The sequence below is a fragment of the Tamandua tetradactyla genome, chromosome 1 (assembly GCF_023851605.1).
Source record: "Tamandua tetradactyla isolate mTamTet1 chromosome 1, mTamTet1.pri, whole genome shotgun sequence".
Taxonomy (NCBI): domain Eukaryota; kingdom Metazoa; phylum Chordata; class Mammalia; order Pilosa; family Myrmecophagidae; genus Tamandua; species Tamandua tetradactyla.
Genome location: NC_135327.1, coordinates 232843132 through 232864060, shown reverse-complemented (window position 1 = coordinate 232864060; position 20929 = coordinate 232843132). Strand labels below are relative to the sequence as shown.

Sequence of the window (20929 nt, the reverse complement as noted above, 5' to 3'; positions counted from 1 at the left end):
TATTACCTCTAGTGATCTACTAGGAAAATTTTTGCTTCCTGTCCCAGCAGCCTTGAGCTCTCCTGGTCTACAGGTTTTAGTTCCAGAAGGGGGAGTGCTTCCACCAGGAGAAACAACGGTGATTCCATTGAACTGGAATCTAAGACTGCCACCTGGTCACTTTGGGCTGCTCATGTCCCTGGATCAACAAGCCAAGAAAGGGATTACTTTACTGTCTGGGGTTATTTTGTCCCTATGGGGGAAATAGGACTGTAACTACACTAGGCGGTCAAGAAGAGTTTTCCTGGAATATATGAAAGCGCCTAGGGCGTTTCTTAGTACTACCATGCCATGTGATTAAAATCAATAGAAAACTGCAGTAACCTAATCCAGGCAGAACTACCAATGGCCCTGGAACTTCAGAAATGAAGGTTTGGGTCACCCCACTGGGCAGAGAATGACGGCCAGCTGAAGTGTTTACAGAGTGATAGATATGAAGTATGATCACACTATCAGTTACAGAAACGAGGACTGTATTGGTATGAATATTTCTTCCTTGCTTTGTAATTAGTATCTGTGTATTTATACATAAATCAGGTATCTTTGTTTTCCTCTTTATTTTATCCCCTTCTCATATGCTGTTTTGTTCATGTTATAGTATTATTTAAGTTGTAACATATGAAGTCTAAGAGTGACTATTACCCAAGGGCTTGCACCCTTTTCTGGAGAGATTTAATGTGTTTCCTGTTGTACATGGGACAGTTGAGTATTGTTAGGGTGAGGAAAAAAAATGTGTCTGTTTTGTTTTCTCTTTAGAGATTAAATATGGTTTAAGGTGATGTGTATAGTTGCCAAATTGACAAGGGATGGACTGTCATGGTTATTTCATGTGTCAACTTGGCTAGGTGGTGGTGCCTGATTGTCTGGTCAGGCAAGCGCTGGCCTTTCTGTTGCTATAAGGACATTTCATGAACTTAGGTCATGACCACGTGAGTGGCATCCACAGCTGGTTGCATTTGCAGTCAACCAAGGGGAGTGTCTTCTGCCATGAGTGATGCTTAATGTAATCACTGGAAGGCTCTCAAGGAGGACTCAGAAGAGACACCTTCCTTCAGCCAGCCAGCCTCTCCTGAGAGTTTATTGAGGACCTTGATTTGAACTGGAGCTCGTGGCCTGCCCTGCAGACCTTGGACTCTTAAATCCCCATGGTTGCCCAGCCAGCCTCTCGTATGAGTTCGTTGAGGACTTTTGTTGGAGGTGCCAGCTCGTGGCCTGCGCTACAGACCTTGGGCTCTGTATCCCCACTGTTATGTGAGACACTTATAAATTTTGTATTTACAGATATCTCCTGCTGTTCTCTTTCTCTAGTGAACCCTAATACAGGGTTCTTCATTCTTTTGAGTGTGGATATCCAGTTCACTGTACCATTGTTGAAAAGACTATTCTTTCTTTATTGAGTGATCTACACACTATTGCTTAAACCAGTTGACCGTTAATGTGTAAGGATTATTTCTGAACTCTCAGTACTATTCCATTGATTCATATTTCCATCTTCATGCCAGTAACACCCCATTTTGATTACTGGAATTTGGACTAAAGTTTGTGATCAAGAACTGTGAGTCTTCTGCCTTTGCTCTGGCCATCCCAAGTCCTCTGCGTTCCGTGTAATTTCAGGTTCAGTTTATCCCTTTTTTGAAAAAATGAAATTGGTATTTTGCTAGGGCTTCTCTTGAATCTCTAGATAAATTTGGGAGTATTACCATGTTAAGAATATTACATCTTCCAATCCATAACATGGGGTATCTTTCCTTTTATTTAGGTTTCTTTAATTTCTTTGAATCATGTTTTATGTTTTCAGGATTTGGGTTTGGAACTTCCTTATTCAATTTATTCCTGTTTACACTGTTATAGAATTATTTTTTTAATTTCATTTTTTATTTGTTCATTGCTAGTTTATAGAACTAAAATTGATATTTTAATATTAATCGTAGATATTTTTTGTATCTTAATATATTTTTATATATTAATCCAACAATCTTTCTGCACTCATTCATTAGTTCAGATAGTTTTTTTTAGTGGATTCTTTAGGATTTCCTATAGACCAGATCATGTCATCTGCTAGTAGAAATAGCTTTACTTCTGAAGTTTTACTTTCAGTTCCAATCTGACTTTTGTAATAACATAATTTCCTTTACCCCACAGTGTTGTGTTTTCATGTAGATTCAAATTATTGACATATTTCTTACTTTTTAATATTTCTCATAATGTGGGTCTCTTAGCAGCAGATTCTTTCAGAAATGTTTTCCCTCAGGGATTGTTCTTCCTGGAACATCTTTGTTTCACCTTCGTTTCTGAAAGATTGTTTTGCTGGATATAACATTCTTGGTTGACGGATTTTTTTTTTCCTGAATTTTCAGTGTGTCATCCATTTCCTCTGGTCTCTATTCTGTTTGGTAAGAAGTCAATGGTTAATCTTATTTGCATTCCTTTGCATGTTTTGAGCCATTGTTTTCGTGCTTCTTTCAAGATTTTCTGTTTGTTTTTGTCTTTCAGAATTTTGTCTTTTATGTGTCTGTAGAACTTTGTGTTTATCCTACCTAGAGTTTGTTGAGCTTCTTAGATGTGTAGATTAATGGTTTTCAATAAGTTTGGGAAGTTTTTAGCTATTTATTTGAATTCGAATGTTTTTCTGCATCCTTTCCTCTCTCGTAATCCCCTGAAGTATTTAATGGTCCTACATTTCTCTGAGACTTCATTTTTTGTCATTCTTTTTTTCCCTCTGATCTTCAGATTACATAATCTCTCTATCAGTTTATCTCCAAGTTTGCTGATTCTTTTTCTGCCAGTGCAGCTCTACTCTTAAGCCTCTCTTTTCACTTTTTAAGTTACTGTTCAACTCCAGAATTTCCATTTGGTCCTTTTCCTTAATATTTTTTCTTTCTTTATTGATATTCTCTATTTTATCAGGCATTGTCACACACCTACCTTTACTGCTTTAAGCATGGTTTCCTTTAATTCTCTCAACATACTTACAATAGCAGTCTTTGTATACAAAGTCTGACATCTAGGCCCTTTCAAAGGTCATTACTTTTTGTTGCCTGCTTTTTCCTGTAAATGGGTCACATTTTCCTTTTTCTTTGTATATGTTCATAATTTTTATGAAAACTAGGCCTTTTAGATCATATATTGTAATAACTCTGGACACTACTCCTTACCTCCCCATTCCCAGCCCACTCCCCATCTCCTCTGCCCAGGGCTTGTCATGGCTGTTACTGCTGTCTGCTGTGGTTTTGCTTAAGTCTGTCTCCCCTGGCAGTGCCGACCTCTGGTGTTGCTCTGGGTGCAGCTGTGGGCACAGTCATCTGGGGTGACCTTTCTTTAAACCACACAGGCCTGTTAGCCTCCACTGTTTGCTAGTTCATTATGCTGTTGTTTTCACCAGTGCCCTGCAGCATAAATTGCACCACCATCTGATTAAATTAAATTTAGGACCTTTTGAATGGGTAATCTTAGATCCCAGACTTTAGTGTTTGTTCTGATCCAGGATGACTCTTCTTAGCTGTCTCTTTCCTTGGCTCTCTCTATTAAACTTTAGTTTGTTGCTCTCATGGAGGTATCGTCTCCTGTTACTTGTTCATCACCACAGCCTCTATTCAAGAGCACCTATATCCTTGACTCCCCCATATGCTGTTCCAAATAAAGTCAGCCCCCTGGGAGAAAACATTGGCACTCTGTGTTCTTTTGGCCTCCTTCTTCCCTTGAGCACAACCTTCAGAGATGGGAGCAGGCGCAGCGGCCTGTTTCTCTAGGATGACGCTTTCTCTGCACAGGCAGGTGCTGGGCTGAGGCAGCCTCAGGTCTGTGCGATTGGCCCCTCCTAGCATGGAACCTCTTAACTGTGAGTGAGCTGGGGCAAGGTTAATGGGAACCCCAGTAGACACAGCTTGATACTACTGGAGTATGACCTCTCAGTTGTTCTTGCTTGGAGTAGAGTCTCTGCAGCATGGTTTGGCGCAGGTTGGGGGAGGTGGGATGAAAAATGTTGGCAGGGAGCTAGGGAAAGAAGGAGGCTTGTGTTCTTGCTGCGCTACCTGAGGTAGGTCTTCTGTCACTCTGAGCTACGATGAGGATGTGGGTTTCAGATGCCACAGATTCTTGTTGCAGGCATGTAACAGATTTTCTTGAGTAAGTTGTCCTTCATTTGTTTATGCCCTTAGGATAATTTGCAGAGATTTTAAATGGCTGTTGTTTTTTAAAATGATTTCTCTAGTTGTGGTTGTTTCTTGGGAGAAAGGACCTGCAGTGCTCCTCCCACCCTTTCCAGAAGTTGTCTTGATCTCATTTGTTTGTAACATAAAATCGCTCCTATATTAATATCATCCCAAAATAATGTGGTTTTAGGAATCCCCCAGTGGAGTTGCAAAATCAGGTATTACTGTGGAAAAGATTTGAATTAAAAGACATCTGGCTATTCTTGCACCACAAACCATTCTCAGAGGTGTATCCTCTGCCTTTCTAGTTTTGAGTAAGAGAAATTTCACTTTGACCAGGTACATTTGGGAATCATTTAGAGATATGACAGGTTTGCTATATTTTTAAGAATTTCTTCATTTTCCTACTCTGAGACATACAGTACCTTCTATGTAAATTGTGCTTGCTGGAAATGGTTCGTGTGTTGCTGAGGCCTTGCTGCCCTTTCACGGGCTACCATGTGCCAGGGCACCTGGCTCATATCTGCTGGGGGCTGAAATCCAGCCCATTCTCCGTTCATTGGTGGCAGGACTGCATGGGGTGCACCTTGTTCTCGTCTGTGACTTGCGAACTCCTGACTGTCGAGTTTTCAGTGCATGGTAAGAGGTACATGGTGAACATTACTGTGTTGTAAGGTAGCAGCTGTTTAGTGCTCTGAGAAGTCACAGGGGATGATTACTCCCCGTAGGGATAACCAAGACAGACTTCAGAGAGCGGGTGACACTTACTGGGCCTTGAAAGCATTTTGACCAATGGCAGTGAACAGGCGGGGCATTTCAGTTAAAGAGAACTCACAGTCCTGGAAGTAGGAGAGTTCGTGATGTATTAGGGAACATAAGTCCTGTTTTGCTGGAACATTGATGTATTAGGGGAGCACTGAGAACTGAGGCTAGAAAAGTAGATGGGACCACATTGTGAAGAGCCTTTTAATCTTGGGAATTTAATCCTTATTCTTAGATAGCTGTAGAACCATGCATAGTTTTGGGTTTTGTTTTCTCAGGAATGGATAAGTTGTTGGGAGCAATGTTGAGGGAAATTCATTCACCTGGCAACAATATCAAAAGGAACTCCGTAGGTATTCAACAGAGAAGACTTCGTATCAGTTTATACTGGTAGAGAACTTAGTGTATGTTCTTGGTATACAGAGACAATTTAGTGAACAGCCTTAGGAATCAACAGATTTTAGAGAGTAGAGAAAGCTGAAGGTAATCACTGAGGCAACCTAGAGCCAGTGATTGCAGAATCAGGAGGAACCAGGGAGGAGGACCCGGAGCTCAGGGGAGGAGCTCCTGAGGCTGGGGCCCAGAGCTCCAGGGCTGGGGTGCCATCCCTGCCGCTCCCCTCCTCAGAACTCAGGGCAGGGCACCTCACGGCTAAGGAGGGCTCCTGCCCACCTCGTACTGATACAGAGCAGAAAGCTGGAGCCTGCTGCTGCCAAGGTGAAGAGCTATGACAGGAACAGCCACAGGCAGGAAGAAGAGGGCTCTTCTCTCCCCTCCTGTCTCCCACTGCCCTGTCTCCAAAGAAGACAGCTGGCAGATGTCCTGCCCCATCCACATAGCAAAAGCCCTTGTGTAGGTCCAGGTTTACCCAGGAATTTGGTAATGATAAAAATAGCATTTCAAACCTGGAGGAAAGCTCAATAAACAGCTTTGAGAAAAAAAAATTTGGGAGACAGCAGTGAAAGGACTATAAACAAAAATAAGTTCAAGATGGACTAAACTGTTTAGTGTCAAGAGTAAATCCCATAAAATAAGTGGAAGCAGACATAGGTGAATATCTGATTTCAGAATGGGGAATATTTTAAAGCATGAAAGGAAAGGTAGAATTCAACAAGGAACAGTTATATTTAAACACACATCTATATATAAAAAAATGTAAGGCAGAGGACAAACTGGGTAATATTTGTAAAATATTTAATAGAGGAAAGATTAACATCTGTAACATAGAAAGAACCGTTTCAGTTAATAAGAAAAAGCAACAGCAAAATAAGGGCAAAGACAAAAAACATGACCATATAAACAAAAAGTACAAATGGCCAATAAAATAGACTGCATAAGGATTTTCAGAAAACAAGTACTCTTGTAATAATGAATTGTGAATTGGTATAGTCTTTCTGGAGGATTTTATCAGTTTATATCATACATCTTAAAATACTTGCTTAATTTGAAAGGCTATTTCTTCTGAGACAGTAGGTAAGAATGGAAGGGTGGTTGTTGCTGAAGAAGAGGTAAGTTGATAAGAGCTTGTGCCTAACAGCTCCGTAGTCCAGAGAAGCTGCAGGGACGGAGGGGCAGAGTTCGGAACGTTGCTGTGGGGCCGTGGGAAGTAAATGCACTTGAATACCGGCAGTCAGCAGCGTCTTGTGTGCAGACAGGCCAGACAAGCAGACGGTTTAGTTTCAGGACTCTCTCTAGGGATGCTCCGTAGATCTGAAACTGGGGTAAAGAAAGTTATTGCAGTGACTAAAAATGAAGTGTGGTGGGTGATCGAATCCAGGTGGGCTGGCTAGTTGTAGAGCACAGCCTTGGCTGGCTGCAGGACCGGAGTGTTTGACTGGAACCCGCTGGGTTCCTGGGGCTGTCTGTAGTAGGAGTCAGCAGGAGCGGGGGCAACTCCTGGAATGCCTGGGTTTGCATGAAACTGTCATAACCACATTTAAATCAGAACCAGACCAGCAGCTGCCCAAGTGAAGGCAGAAGTATTTTTCTGGATTTTCTATTCCAGATTATGATTTTAAATTTCCATATACTGCTTCTATCTTGGGATTTTCTATTTTAGACCAATAGAACAGATAGCAAACATGTTTATAATTCTCTTTCTAGGGGAACCTCCGTTCTTACCTGCATCTTTTGATCGAATTCTTCTTGATGCTCCCTGTAGTGGGATGGGACAGAGGCCAAACCTGGCTTGTACCTGGACCTTGAAGGAAGTGACATCGTATCAGCCATTACAGCGAAAGCTCTTGACTGTGGTATGATACAGTCTTTTGCTGTAAAGAAATTGACCTCCAATGGTTTGATGTTTTAAAGGCCTAAGAACACCTAATTTCTAGTACAGGGAGTTTTCCTTTTAGCACTGACTGATGCATTAAAATATCAGACCACAGTAGTGAATTTCAAACACTGTGCTCTGTCTTTAAAAAAAACTCACCAGGATGCCAAAAAATAGTTATTGGAAATAGAATAAAATTTCCCTTTTTCACAGGGTGATTCTGTTTCTTCCTGGGCCACCTCAGGTAACAAACAAGGCCTAGGAAGGCCCGTGGGTGATGCTGAAGAACCACCAAAGTCTTGCCGATGTAATTGGCCTCCAGGGCATTTTAGAAGAGGCTCAGAACATTTAAAGATTTCTTTCAGTCTGGCAAAGATGATGCAGTGGTTGTCAGAGCATGGCCGGCATCTGGTAGGAGATGAATTCTTATCTCTGCTCAGCCTCACTATAAATACATAGGCTGCAGCAACAGAGAATGTCCTGGGTTGTCTTTGGAGCTGCCTCTGAGTACCTTTCCAGCCACCCCTCCTGGCATCTCCTTCCGCACACAATGGTAGCACTAGCAGTGGCTATTTAAGTTGTTCTGTGCAGTCTTCAAAGAGCAGCAGGAAAAGTCATTCTGAAACCCACTTACATTTGAGGGTAAAGTTAGAGTACTGTCTTAAGAGACTTGGGTTTTTGTTCTTTTTAGATCATAGCAAAAAGAAAATGTTAAAAGGCAGCTAGGAATGAATGCACTGATCTCAGTGAAACAGATGGTCTGTGTGAGAGAGAGGGCACAGCAGGGCCTCTAGTACCAGACAGGCAGATGGACAGTCAGAGAGTGATTGAAGGGTATGGGTTTGAGAAGCATCCCCACACACAGCAGAGACTGGAGGCACACACACTGACACATGAGAAATGGGGAGGAGGGGGCTTTTCCTCCACATAGGACCATGTCACCGTAGCTATGAGCTGTACTGAGAATAAGCACCTGAATGTTGCAGGCTGTAGCTGGCCCACAGTAACAAAGTTTAAATTTTGATCAGCACACTCGTGTTAAGAAAGCAGTAGGTACTGTATTTTGGGGAGTTTGGGAAGATAAACTAGTTCTCCAGGACCATTTCATGTTTGTGTAGCCCTTACTTCTTACCTCATTTATTGCTCTGACCAGTAGTGCTGAGCACCTGTTGTCCCTCTGATACTGGTCTAGGAAGAACCGCCTCTGCCCTTCTTCGTGGGCGACTGTTGTAGTTGGGAAAGAACATAAACAAATCATTCACTGTGGACCCCCGGGCAAGCCACAGAGAAATGGGGTGGGTGCAGCACTGGCATTGGAGTAGTTGCACACAGGATGCTTGGGGAGGCCAAGGCTGAAATATCACCTGAGGAGGAGCAGGCAGTGCAGAGGGGAGGGGTAGAGCTGCCCTAGCTGAGCCCCCCGAGATGAGCTCCTTCCTTGCATGCTCCAGGAACAGCCAGGAGGCCAGGGCAGGGAGAGCAGAGCCAGCAAGGGGGAGAATGGGTGAGGACCAAAAGGCAGTGGGTGGCCTGGATCTGTGTGGGCGCTTGATGGTGTTGCCTCTGACTCCCAGTGACAACAGAGGGGCTGAGGAGGGGCACAGTCCTATAGGCTCTCTGCCTGCTTCCTCCCTTCCCTCCTACATCTGTCCTCAGGGCAGCAGCCAGACTAAGCAAGAGACTGTTGGCAGTGATCCAGGGAAGTGGGGAGAAGTGGTCAAATCCTTGATGTACACTGCAGGCAGAACCACAGGCTTTGCCACTGGGAGACTGAGAAGGTTCCTGGTGTGTGATAGGTTTGAGAGGGAAGACAGGAGTTTGGTTTCGGACATGTCACATTTGAAATGCCTTTTTGATAGTCCATTGCCTTTTCTACAGCTCTCCTTACTATGTAGATTAGAAAAGAGGTAAGGCCTAAAGGTGTAAATTTGTAAATTTTCAGCTTAAATTGGCATCTGAAGCTGTGAAACTGATGACCTCTTGGACATATTGGTCCATGTGGATGGTGGCAGTTCCAGGTGTCTAGGCTGGGTCCCAAGGATTGCTTTGACTTACTCTCATTAGAGAAGGGGCCCTTGCCACCCCAGTGCTTCCTTTTCTCTCCACCCAGGCAGACCACAGGTGACTTCTTTCTTGTCTTCAGGCGGCCCAGCTGCTGAAGCCGGGGGGTGTGCTGGTCTACAGCACCTGCACTGTGACGCTGGCTGAGAACGAGGAACAGGTGGCCTGGGCCCTGGCGACATTTCCTCACCTACAGCTGCAGCCCCAGGTAAGAGCAGCAAACCCATCTGACTGGCAACAGCAGAGGGCAGCCTAGGGAGAGAGACCTCATGCAGTGCCTAAGGACGCGCCTCAGGACCACGGCTGGCTGCCGCATGGAGTGCGCACATGTCTCCGTCCTTGTTACTGCCTTACACTGTTACTGCCTTACACTGCCATGGGGCACACCTGGGTCTGCTGCGGTTTTTCTGCTTGCACCTGCTGGTCGTGGTTCTCAGAGCCTTGCTTCCTGAAAGAGAAAACATCGACCATTTTTTCCATCTCACAGCAAAACCCAAACAGACTTTTTAGTAAATTTTAGGAGTCACAAGGCCCACCAAGGGGAAAGAAGTAGTTCGGGATTCTCACATTTTATGTTTGTTCCATAAAATGTATAACATTTAAAAGGATACTTGCTTTTTATCTAGCACTGCTAACTTTATGTTTATTAATGTTATACTTATGATTAGATTTTTCAGCCCATGATGTTTGAGACTTAAATTCCTTCACATCCATTGAGCATCTTAACTTCCTGACTTCAGGAAACTGAAGTTTTTTCTATGCACAATTCTAGTAGGTAATTTGATACATACATTAAAAAGCAATCCAGGGGTGGTTTCTAGACCCAGAAATCCACATAATTACATTGCAGAAGAGAAAACTTCAGGACTCAAAATTAAACACCCCCACATATTCTTACTTAGATACCTTAAAGAGAATATCTTTTTCCTACAGGACAGTAGACTGTTTTCTTGGGTATATGCCTGAGAATATCTTAATTGATACAAACATTTGCCTGTGAAATGGTGACTTAAGTTAGGATTATGAATCTTGAACAATATTGGTTTGGAAGATTCTCTCAATTCCTTATGATTCTGTATTCCTGTAAATAATCAATACAGCCTTTAATTCATGTGCCTTAACATTTATCCTCCTAATGAATGAAAAAAATTTTCTCATCCAGTTGTCATGGGTCAGAGAGAGGCCTTTTAGGTGAAGTTGTCCAAGGAATTCTGTCAGTTTTAAGGAGTCTGATAAAACAGTTTTATCTATTGCTGTTATTGATAATGTTCCACTTGCTTAGTGCCCACTCTATACCACTTCCTAGTTTAAGCCTCAGAACTGAATGTATAGATGAGGAAACAAGATTAAGTCAAGTTACTTGCTTGAGGCCACACAGCTAAAATGTGGCCAAGCTGCAGTTTTAATCCATGTATTTCTAATGTGAAGCTCAGGCCTTGTGCAGTATCAGTGCACTAGAGAAAGGTGTGGGAACATCAGGTGTCCTACACCTCTGCTTTCCCTGGAAATACCTGGACAAAGAGCATGTGCATGCCACAGTAATAAAGTGGAATTTTTCTAGTTTGGAAGACCTATTCGTTAGATGCAACTCAGTTTATCTTTTGAATTAAATTGTACCCAGGCACACTCACTAATTATGGGGATGTTCACCAGTATTTCTCCATCTTCTTTGAATAGGAGCCGCGGGTTGGAGGAGAAGGCATGGTGGGAGCCGGCCTCTCACCGGAACAGCTGCAGCAGCTGCAGCGCTTCGACCCCTCTGCCGCGCTGCTCCAGAATGTTGACACTGGTGCTCTCCGAGGGGCCCAGGAGGAAGATATGATTGCACTGGCAAATAAGGACTGTATAGGCTTTTTTATCGCAAAGTTTGTAAGATGCAAAAGCACATAGATGGATCCCCAGAAATTAAAATTCTGAACATTGGCTGTGTGGTTTTTGTTTTGTTTTTTTTAAAACCAGAGTGTTGTCAGGCCCCCTGACTGATGACTTGGTTGCTGGCTGTCAGCGGTTTCACCAGGATCAGAAGACAGAGAGGAAATTTCAGGGGACAATGAGCTTTTATATTATGTTTTGATATGTAAAAAATATGTATTTTTAACTTGAAAAATTAGAATGAAATTAGCAGTATTGAATTTGGTGATAAAAAGTGTTTCTTGTTCCTGAGTTCCTTAAGAAATCAGGGCATGGGAAGTATAACATTTGCCAGATGCCGAGAATTGAGCTAAATATTTGACCTGGATCTTTTTATTTTTTTTGCTGTTTGGTAAGTTGCTTCGAATGAAATCTGGACTGGACCTCTTCTAAATGAGTCTGCCCTCGCTATGTTTTAATTTTTTCCCCATAATTGTAAACTAAAAAGTAGAGTATGTTCCTTACATTGTAGACTGACAAAATGAGAAAATCCTAAAATTCACCCTTTATCATCTGTTGGAACACACGTTACATGAGCAGGACCCTTACCCTGCAGCTCCCTGTTTTAAAGAATCAGTAAACCCATTGATCAACTATTAGTAGGACACATGCTTATAAAAGTATTTTTCTTTTTTAACCAAAAGGGTTATTTTTGCAAACGATAGTTCTGTCATCATCACTACCAACCATTTACATCTTACCCGAACTGGAGCAGCTTCTCTGGGTTTGGGCCTCGATCCCTCAGATGCCCCAAGCAGTGCCGGGTAGCTCCTTCCCAGGGCGCTTGGCAGTCACACAGAAAAGCAGTGAGGGATTCCAAGCCACAGGAAGCCTGTCTTAGGTGGTGTTGAAGGCACCCATCTGTCTTGTCAGTTTTCATATTACTCAGAGGTTCCCCTTGGGCCTTTGGAGTGGACTGTTGGAAACAGCGGCCTGACAGTGGGGTTGTTCCTTCCCCACACAGGTTTCCTGTGGGCACTTCTCTCAGCGGTTGTACCCACAAAGGCCACAAGGCCTCTTGGGTCAGGTAAGCTCTTTCGCTCTTCTCCAAAGAGGTCGTCTCCTGTGTTCCCAGCACCTGGATTGCTGACATCCTTCCGTTAGCCTCCCCACTGTCATCACTGGCCATGCCCTCACCCCGCTGCAGGCCATATCCCAGGAGCAGGGACGCTGTCTGTTCCTGCTTCCTAGTAGCTGGTCAGGAGCTGCTTGTTGAGTGAGTGGGAGATGTTTCCAGCTCCCCGGGAGTCAGGCCTGACCAGATGGCATCTAACTGAAGACAGTGCTGCTTTCCTGTGGCCCACCTGATTATATGGCTTGGCATACGTCCTCAGATGCTAGGCATATTTCAAGAAATTCCACAAAACCCATTTCCCCTCATGCCCTCTGTGTAGTCTTGCATGCTAAGCTGGGTTAAAAATGGTGGGAAATGAGCCTAGCAGTGAACACCAACTTGTGTAGATTTTTGGTGAATATCAGCATATATGAAAGTACAAGCAGTGCCACTATGGAGGAGAAAAATAGTGTTAAAATTGTTTAACATAGGCAATTTTCAGCGGGTTTTTTCCTTTAAAAAAAGCCACTTGGAAAATAAAACACAATCTTAAGGGATGTGTAAATTAAAAAATACTGTAAAAAGGAAAAAATCAGGGAAATGTGGGGTGATTAATATCTTTTAACATATTTAAAGCATTTGTTTAAACAAAGCATTTCAATTCAACATCGAGTACATTTTATTTCAAAACTCTTTATCAGATTTTAATTAGTAAAGTACAAATGGTTAAAAATGATTTTGCAGAAATTAAGCAACTGACCTAGCAGTTGCTGTTTCTAGTGATGAGACTCTTGGAGTGCTAATAAGATCAAAGCACTGTGAAACCAGCAGCATTGCGTCACAGGGCAGAGGCACAAGGACAGGAGTTCTTGCTGTTAAGATGGATGTTCTCTTTAAAGGTGAGGGAACGATACAGTGCAAAGTCTGAATGAGGAATTGCTGCACCTGTAGAGTCGAGGTGGGCAGAGAGGCCTCACCATGCGCACCTGGCACTGTCACCCTTTCCTCGTTTTCCTCAGACACAGTGAAAGGTCTCTGGGAGCATAACAGGAGTGGGTTAGTAGTGACTTCCTAGAGGGGTTTGGGAGGTTTTTAAAGGAGAAGGCATTTGAATTGGGTCTTGAAAAGAAGGAGTCTCCTGGGTGGGGAAGAGGGAAAAGAAGGAGAGGAGGCATTCCAGGCAGAAGAAACACCTGTGCAAAGACAATGAAGGCTGGAGTTTCTATGCAAGAAGATATGGTGAGACAACGTCTCAAAGGGTAAATTTGGATCCCAACTGCAAGGGGCTTTGTGGACTTGATCTTGAAATAATGGGGAACCAGGAACTTGATTTAAAACGCCCAGGAAGGTAGATGCTACACGTGTAGTAAATGTTGCTGACCATTTAACATACTCTCAAAGGGTCATTCCAAAAATGCAATTAATGCTACAGCTACTGAATAGTGCAGAAACCAGCTCTTTATTTTCAAAGTTTTATAGGAATGACTTTCAACCAGGTTGTGGGACAGCTCAGGGTAGCCAACAGTGAGCGTGGAACAGGAATGCACGGCACTGTCCCAAGGACAGTGAGGACACCCTGCAGTTAGCAGCACCTTTTGTTCACAGTGACCTAGATGGACAGCAGAGAGGAGCACAGCAAACACTGAAACGGGTGATAGAAAACACAACTGCTAGGTACATTTCCACATTTCCAGCAGTCCCTAGGTTCACTACAAAACCAGCTCTACAGCTGAGGAGGTTGAGATTAAGCCTTTGCTATGTGAAAAGACTGATTTTACATTCCACAAGTCGATAAATATCCCATTATCCTTGGAATTGTGTCTTCATTTACAGGTGTAGTACATGGTTCGCACACACGGCCACTACATAGTTTTCAGTGTACTTGCTCTCATGTCAAATCCTGTAGTAGAATTTGAGGGACACTCCGAGACTAACATGCTTCATAGTGAAGTTGGAAAACAATCCAGGCATGTGCTAAAAAAGATTAACCTGTTAGCACTTCTCTTTGAGAGGAATTACTGATAGCAGCAAGATAAATACCAGTTAATACTTCAAAAATTTGAATCTCCCGAGGGCACTGTGTGAGATAAATCACATAGGGAAGGAGGGGGGCAGTGATCTTTACTATCTCAAGAGGGTGGCAAGTTTGAGAACTGTATTATAGAAGGAAGATACGGTTTTCAAATGATGTGAAAATTGTCAGAAATAAAGCTGCCATGACCACTGTTTTTATATTCGATAAACTCATAAACAGTACAGAGCTAATAGATTCTGAGGGAAGACTTTCATAAATTAGTTGATAAAACATCCTTATTCATTTTTAAAACACTTTTGAGGTATCTTGGGTAAGAGAAATAGGGAGTTAAAATGTAAAATAATTTTACTTAAAAAGGTTCAAAACTATTTGGCAAGAACCTGGAATAATCAAGAAGCAAACCAAAAAATAGATAAACTTTTTAAACAAAATCCTAACTATGTACAGATCTGAAGTTAGGCGTTTTCCTGGAGAGCTTCGAGCGTGAGGTCCTGTGCTCCTCGTTCTGTCTTACCTGTCCACAGCTGCGTCCAGAGGACTCAGACAAGGCCTGGCCCAACTGGCAGCACGGTGGGTGTGTAGCGTCTGCGTGTCGGTGAGAGCAGCTGCCTGAGAAGGGGGAGCATTCCCAGCACCTCACTCCTCGCAGTCATTCCACTTTGCCCCATCGCCTCTGACTGGCAGAAGCGTTGGTTCTAAGCGGCACTTGTGGGTACTGAGGAAAGTGAGCTGGGTGGGGGGAGGAAGGCGACCACAACAGGCACGCTTAGAAAAGGATGTGGGAGGAGTCATAAAAATTTATTTTCCCACAAAATAATTCCACCAGCTATGTAAACTTCTCTTACTAAAACAAGAACTCTAACACACAAGGATTGCACGTTTCCAGTGAAACACTCACAGTAAAAGTTGCCTGTATTTTTACTCTTGGAGCAAAAACAAGGAGCCAGCACACGAATGCTTCCTGGGCCACCTTTGGCAGCAAACGATTCACATTCTCTGACCGGTCAATGGAGCATTAAAGCGATGCAATGCACAGCAGTTAACATGCGAAGCCAGCCAGGGGCAGCTTGAGCTGCCAGTGTCTCTTCACGAGCCTTCAGCACTCCTTCAGCTTCCTCAGCTCCCCGTTCACCTGGGCTGGACACCCTGCACGCCCAGCACACGCACACACGGGCCCTCAGGGGCCCTAGGCTGTGACCAGGGCGCACCAGCCACAGTCAGCATGAGCTGCTGGGGTTAGGACGTTTTCTGGAGTCCTGTTCACCATAATTTATGGTCGCAGTGATAAACTTCAAGGGATGGTATGACAGGGAGAAATCAAAGGTCTTTAAGCCACGCAATCACGCATTTACAGTACAGACTTCCTACTGCGATGGGGAAACTGGACAACATTACAAATTTCCTGAATGTGGGTGTTTCTAGTCCCTGTAATTCATAAAGCAAATATGCTAACTTGGCATTTAGACTCTAAAATAGTGTGATCAAACTGATATATATATATATATAATATATAATTATAAGAAGGTGTTGACAGAAATAACATTTACAAACTGCCTCTACAGTACACAGTACTAGTACATAGAAAATAGATTCTAACTTTATGATCCCCTTTGTGTAAGGCAAGACTGAATCTGTCCCCAAATTTAGTCAGCCAGAGGTACGACAGTGGTCCGTGAGTGAACAGGCAGAGTGGGCGCCACGATCTAGACGCAGGTCCGCGTCGCCGACTCCGGTGCCGGATGCTGGGCCGCGCCCCCCGTGGGCCCCGCAGCCGCCGCAGCTGCACCCACGAGCCCTTCGGAAGGAGAACGAGGAATAGCAACGTAATTCATGCTGTTTGTTGCCCTTCACGCGCGCCGATGCCCCGTGGGGCGGCGAGCTCGCCCGCGGCGCGCAGGGCGTCAGGGGCGCAGGGCCGCCTCCCGGGCCCAGTCCTCTCCGCGCCGCCGGCCCGCCGCTTCCCCGTCCTTGGACCTGCGGCGCCCGCGCGCCCTGGCACCCTCGCCGTATTCCTGCTCGCGCCCCTGCTCCCGGGGAGGCCGGTGCCGGGGCTCCCGGTGCCTGTGCTCGCCGCCCCCGGGGGGCTCTGTGCGCGTGGGCTCCCGGCCCTCCTGGCTCTCCGCGTCGAACGTGTCCTGGCGGGAGAGGCCGCGGCCAGGCCCGCTGCGGTGTGCGTGGTGCTGGGCCGAGGACAGGGGCCGGCCCTTCCCGTCCGCACAGGGCGCCTCGCCGGCCCGGGGGCAGCGCTCCGTCCTGGGACCGCCGGGAGACACCTGGCAGGGAGAGGAGGTGTGGCCAGGTCAGCGCGCCGGTCCCAACTACACTAAGTCAGACTTTGTGTGAAATGTCTGCCAGCCTAGAACCGTGCACGGGAAGGAGGAAGGGCGTCCCTTTCTGTGCTGCACGGGGGTGAACCCTTCACCCACCCATGCTGAAATCTATGTTGGGGGCGGGGAGCCCCTTAGCATGGAGGCATTGGCTTAAGGAGTAAGAAAAAATAGTGATAAAAGAGCAATGTTTGAGCGGCATTCGTGGGACATACCCTGCTCCAGGACCTTCTCGTGGAGCCCTGGTCACTCCTGAGGCCTTGAGGCGGGGAACGGGAAGGCCAGGGTGTGCACCCGCCCACCAGGACATGGTGCCCTGAGTTCTAGAATCTGCCTGGGCTCCAGGAAGAACTTGCACACAGCTTCCCACAGGTGCACACCCGCCCTACGGGGCCATGGCTCTCCACAGCTCCCTCAACTGGACTGGGGGCCCATCCTGCCTGGGGCTGGGGGTGCTGGGCTGGGCCACTTACCTGTGAGTGAGAGGCTAGGGTGGGGCTCATGGGCAGGCTGGAAGTGGCTAAAGTCCGGCTAAGGAGAGGGTTGGGGAGGTTGCTGCTGGCGGGGTGGGTAGCCTTCCAGTAGGCCTCCAGGTAGTCAGCCAGGTGCTCGCAGGCGTCCTCCAGCTGGTTCTCGTCCAGGATCACGTCAAACAGCTCCTGCAGACGCATGTGACAGAGCACAGGGACCTGTCCCTCAACGCCTGGGTCTTCCCCACCTCCCTCCTCACAGGAGGGAGCTGAGGGGGGCTGGGGAGGGAAAGAGGAGGGGGAGGAAGGGATAAGAAAGGAGGATGAAAGGCAGTGGGAGGAGGTGCCCCCTGCATTTGCTCCTGCATAAGCACCTCCTTCCTCCCTCTTGGCTGCCTGCTCTGTTAGTCAGATTGTGAGCATCTGGCACCTCAAACAACTGTCCAGGACACCGAATGCTTCACTGGTAACACTGACCAGTGCGAACAGGTATAAAATAATGGTTGTTACGGGCACAGTAATAACGAAAAGGTGTCTAGCAACAATGAAAACAGGAACATAAGAATTAAAACTCAAACAGTACAAAAGGGGACTTATTCTGGACATGGACACTAAAAACTTTAGTTTTAGAAAGTGATAAGGGAAGATTATTAGGACATGAATTTGGCAGGCGAAGCTGAAAGCTCTGATGATTTGACAGTCCAAACTTCACAACAGTTCATTAAGGGAAGGAAAAAAGTTGATCACTTCAAAAGAAGTTTTTAACAAAACGTTTATTATACATTTTAACATACTCTAAATAACCAAATACAGGATATAGACCCACTCTTACAGCTTCTGAAACACCTTTGCTAAAAAGAATCACCTAGAAGAGACATGCAGTTCCAAGGCATGGAGCGTGGCCCGTCAGAAGTAGGAGTGTGTTCAGATCTCAGGATCTGGTCGTCTTACTTGTTTTTTCATGCCCTCAAACCAATTTCTCAAAACAGCTCATGAGAGCAGGCAACTAGCTCCCCATGATTAGCACTGAATATAAACCAACCCCAAATGGAGTCATCTTACCAACCTGACCTTGTTTTATGTAAGATGCCAATTAGATCCTGGCTATTAAAGCAAAATTGCCCCAGAAGTGAGCATGTACTTTCTGTCAGTTGGAATCATTTTCCAGCCTCTCATGTTCCAAGCATGGTGGAAGGTAGGACAGTTCCCGTCTTTGGAATATATGACAAATGATCATATATGATACCAGAATTATGATATCGCTAAGTGGCCAGGATTCTCCTCCATGAGAAATGATGAACCATCAGGTCTTTTTGTTTTTTTTTAATCTAATGCCAGCTCTGCCCTCTCCAACTGGATGATACACAGGTAGTGGTCACTTACTGGAGGACACTGGGCCAGTTTATCAGCTGCCACCATCTGGACGTTGAGGTGTTTAGCTTGCGATTTCCCTCGAGATTTTATTAACCTTTGTAAAACCTGTAAAAGATAGGGGTTCTTTAGGAGAGGAGGCCCTGCAGCCAGGTACACCACCAAGTGCCCTGTTCACCCCGCAGGCCCGCCTTGTGCACACTGCTGCCTGGGGGCCAGGGGCTTTTAGCACCCTTGCCTTGCAATGTGGAGATCTTTTATGTTGTATTTAGGATTATTGTGAAATCAACATTTTAATATAAATCTCAGTTGCAAGCTTCATGAAAAGAACTAGCACAGAGCTGTTCCTGAGTCATCTTTTCTAAACCAGAAGTTCTCAAGCTCTTCTGTCTCAGGACCCCTTTACTTCAATTATTGAGAATTCCAAAGACCTTTTCATGTGAGCTACATCTATCAACATGTACCATATTAGAAATTAAAGCTGGGAAAATGTTAAAACCCATTATTCATCTAAAAAACAAGAACTATACATGCTAACAAATTATTAAAATGCCTACGATTTTGCAAATCTCTCATGTCTGGCTTTGTAGAAGGCAACTGTATTCTACCTGCTTCTGCAAGTACTCTGCTTTTTTAGTACACTGTTTTGGTTGAAGAAATGAAAATCTGGCCTCCTACAGATATGTAATTGAGCAAAGTAACTGGATGCTTTTTGCTACCACACCAGATATCAAGACGTGGCAGTTTCTTAAAGGCTAGTTGCCATGTGGAATCTGATATAAGCCTTCTTACTCTGTTACAGCAAAAATCGGTCTTTCTTGCACTTTGAATGGATCTTTTTCCATGCATGATTTGTAGCATCTTTCCTTGAGCATTTGGAAAACAGCGACTCACTTGGTTCAAGGAAATATGTCAAATACTCAAGTCTGAATAGCCAGCCTGTCAGTTGTTCTTTCAAATAAAACTGATGCACCACGGAAAACTGCTCAAATAATCATGTGAGTGCTTATGCTCAAGACAGCTGCCTGATCTGGTATACAGCAGGAGCACTTTATGTGTACATCCTAGTTTGTCACACTGAATATGAAAAGGACTTGTACTTAAGAATAGGAATGAACGATTTTGCTGCTTCATCAGGACATTCTTAAGTGAAACTGGCTTTTTTTTTTCTTTGATACATAGAACGTAGTGTGGTGAATGCAGTATCTGCAGGTACTGTCTGGTTCTGCTGTCCTGGTTCATGTTTACACACCAGCCATTTTACCTCCCACTGCGCTTGTACTATCAGTGCAAATTCAAAACAGGGAAAAGGGTGAGCAGAACTAGTTTTGGCCTTGTGGACCTCTTAAAGTGCCTTGGGGACCTCAAAGAGACCCGTGAACCACACTTTCAGCATCACGGTTCTAAGCCAGGAAACAAATAATCATGCTTTGCCCGTGTCAGCGTCAGGGACTCTTGGCTGACAGGTGTCTCTTCAGACCCTACATCCATCCTGCAGAGACGGCCTTTTCTAACGGGAAAGCGGGCGCAGCCCCGTGCACCTGGGTGTGAGGCGCACCACACGCCCACCTACCTTAGGAGAGGAGATCTTGACGTACACGACGATGGGGGCCAAGGAGGTCTTGCTAAGCTGAGCCGGGTGGTTAATGGTGTCCGCATCGAGGACGACCAGCTGCAGTGTTCTCGCGAGCTCAAATATCCTTTCAATCTCACTCTGCACTTCCGCTGCAAAAGGTGAAGCAGCACTCAGTTGCTGAGAGTACAGTGGTGCAGCCCTCCATTCTGCAGCAGGAGGGTGGGCAGGCCAGCCTTAGGTCAGTGCTTCTACACGGTTGGTAAAAGGTGTGCTTTGGGACGGGCTGTTTCTCCACCACACCTTCAGAGTTTAGGGGTCCTTCTCGGAACCCGGAAGACCATGGAGCTGTGAAATTTACTTGCAGTAGAATACTTTATGCTCATGAAAGGGAAACTCTTGGTGCTCTCTCTGCTAATTTGGGGGGTTATATAATTTTCACTTCTAAAATCGTTTTTTTAAAAAAGGGCAATTATCTACGAGAGGCAGCAAGCCCGAGAAAATCCATATTATGAAATATATAGAAAACATCAAAGCACCAAAAATGTATTTGAATTCTAAGAAAATTACATCTACTTCTCCATGATCCCTCTAAAGTTGAAAACAGCACTGTTGAGACCTCCAAGCGATGACACAAATACTCCCCGCCTGTGCTGCCCAGGACGGAGCCGCTAGCCAGAGCAGCTGTCGAGAACTTAAAATGCAGCTAGTGTGAATGAGCAGCTACATGTTTAAAATTTAATTGAAATTCAGCAGCCACATGTGCTAGAGGATGAGGCAGCACAAGTCTGTAAAGCTGAGGTGTGCCCACAGCCCTCAGTGGGCCTGGAGGGGCAAGCCCCTGCAGCCAGCACCCGGGGCCTGCAGGGTGCTGTCTCGTGCCCCTCAGGCGTTTTCAGCCGT

General features: G+C 45.1%; 2 protein-coding genes across 10 annotated transcripts in view; one reads left to right on the top strand and one right to left on the bottom strand.

The window, feature by feature from the left end:
• NSUN6 (NOP2/Sun RNA methyltransferase 6) overlaps positions 1 to 11208 on the top strand; it is a 97637-nt gene extending 86429 nt beyond the window's left edge. For 6 of the 9 annotated variants that reach the window (XM_077154779.1, XM_077154783.1, XM_077154748.1 and 3 more), the window contains 3 exons: positions 7056 to 7204; positions 9368 to 9493; positions 10963 to 11208. In XM_077154779.1, coding sequence (XP_077010894.1) covers positions 7056 to 7204; positions 9368 to 9493; positions 10963 to 11175 — 488 coding nt within the window. In that variant the 3' untranslated portion in view covers positions 11176 to 11208. Of the gene's footprint in view, positions 1 to 7055; positions 7205 to 9334; positions 9494 to 10962 lie in introns of those variants that run through there. The other 3 variants (XM_077154794.1, XM_077154806.1, XM_077154789.1) reach the window with 2 other exon arrangements.
• Positions 11209 to 16186: 4978 nt separating this feature from the next.
• CACNB2 (calcium voltage-gated channel auxiliary subunit beta 2) overlaps positions 16187 to 20929 on the bottom strand; it is a 260397-nt gene continuing 255654 nt past the window's right edge. Inside the window, exons 11-14 of the mRNA XM_077154738.1 lie at positions 20027 to 20178; positions 18466 to 18561; positions 17086 to 17271; positions 16187 to 16558 (exon numbers count right to left, since the gene is read on the bottom strand). Coding sequence (XP_077010853.1) covers positions 16187 to 16558; positions 17086 to 17271; positions 18466 to 18561; positions 20027 to 20178 — 806 coding nt within the window. The remainder of the gene's footprint in view (positions 16559 to 17085; positions 17272 to 18465; positions 18562 to 20026; positions 20179 to 20929) is intronic.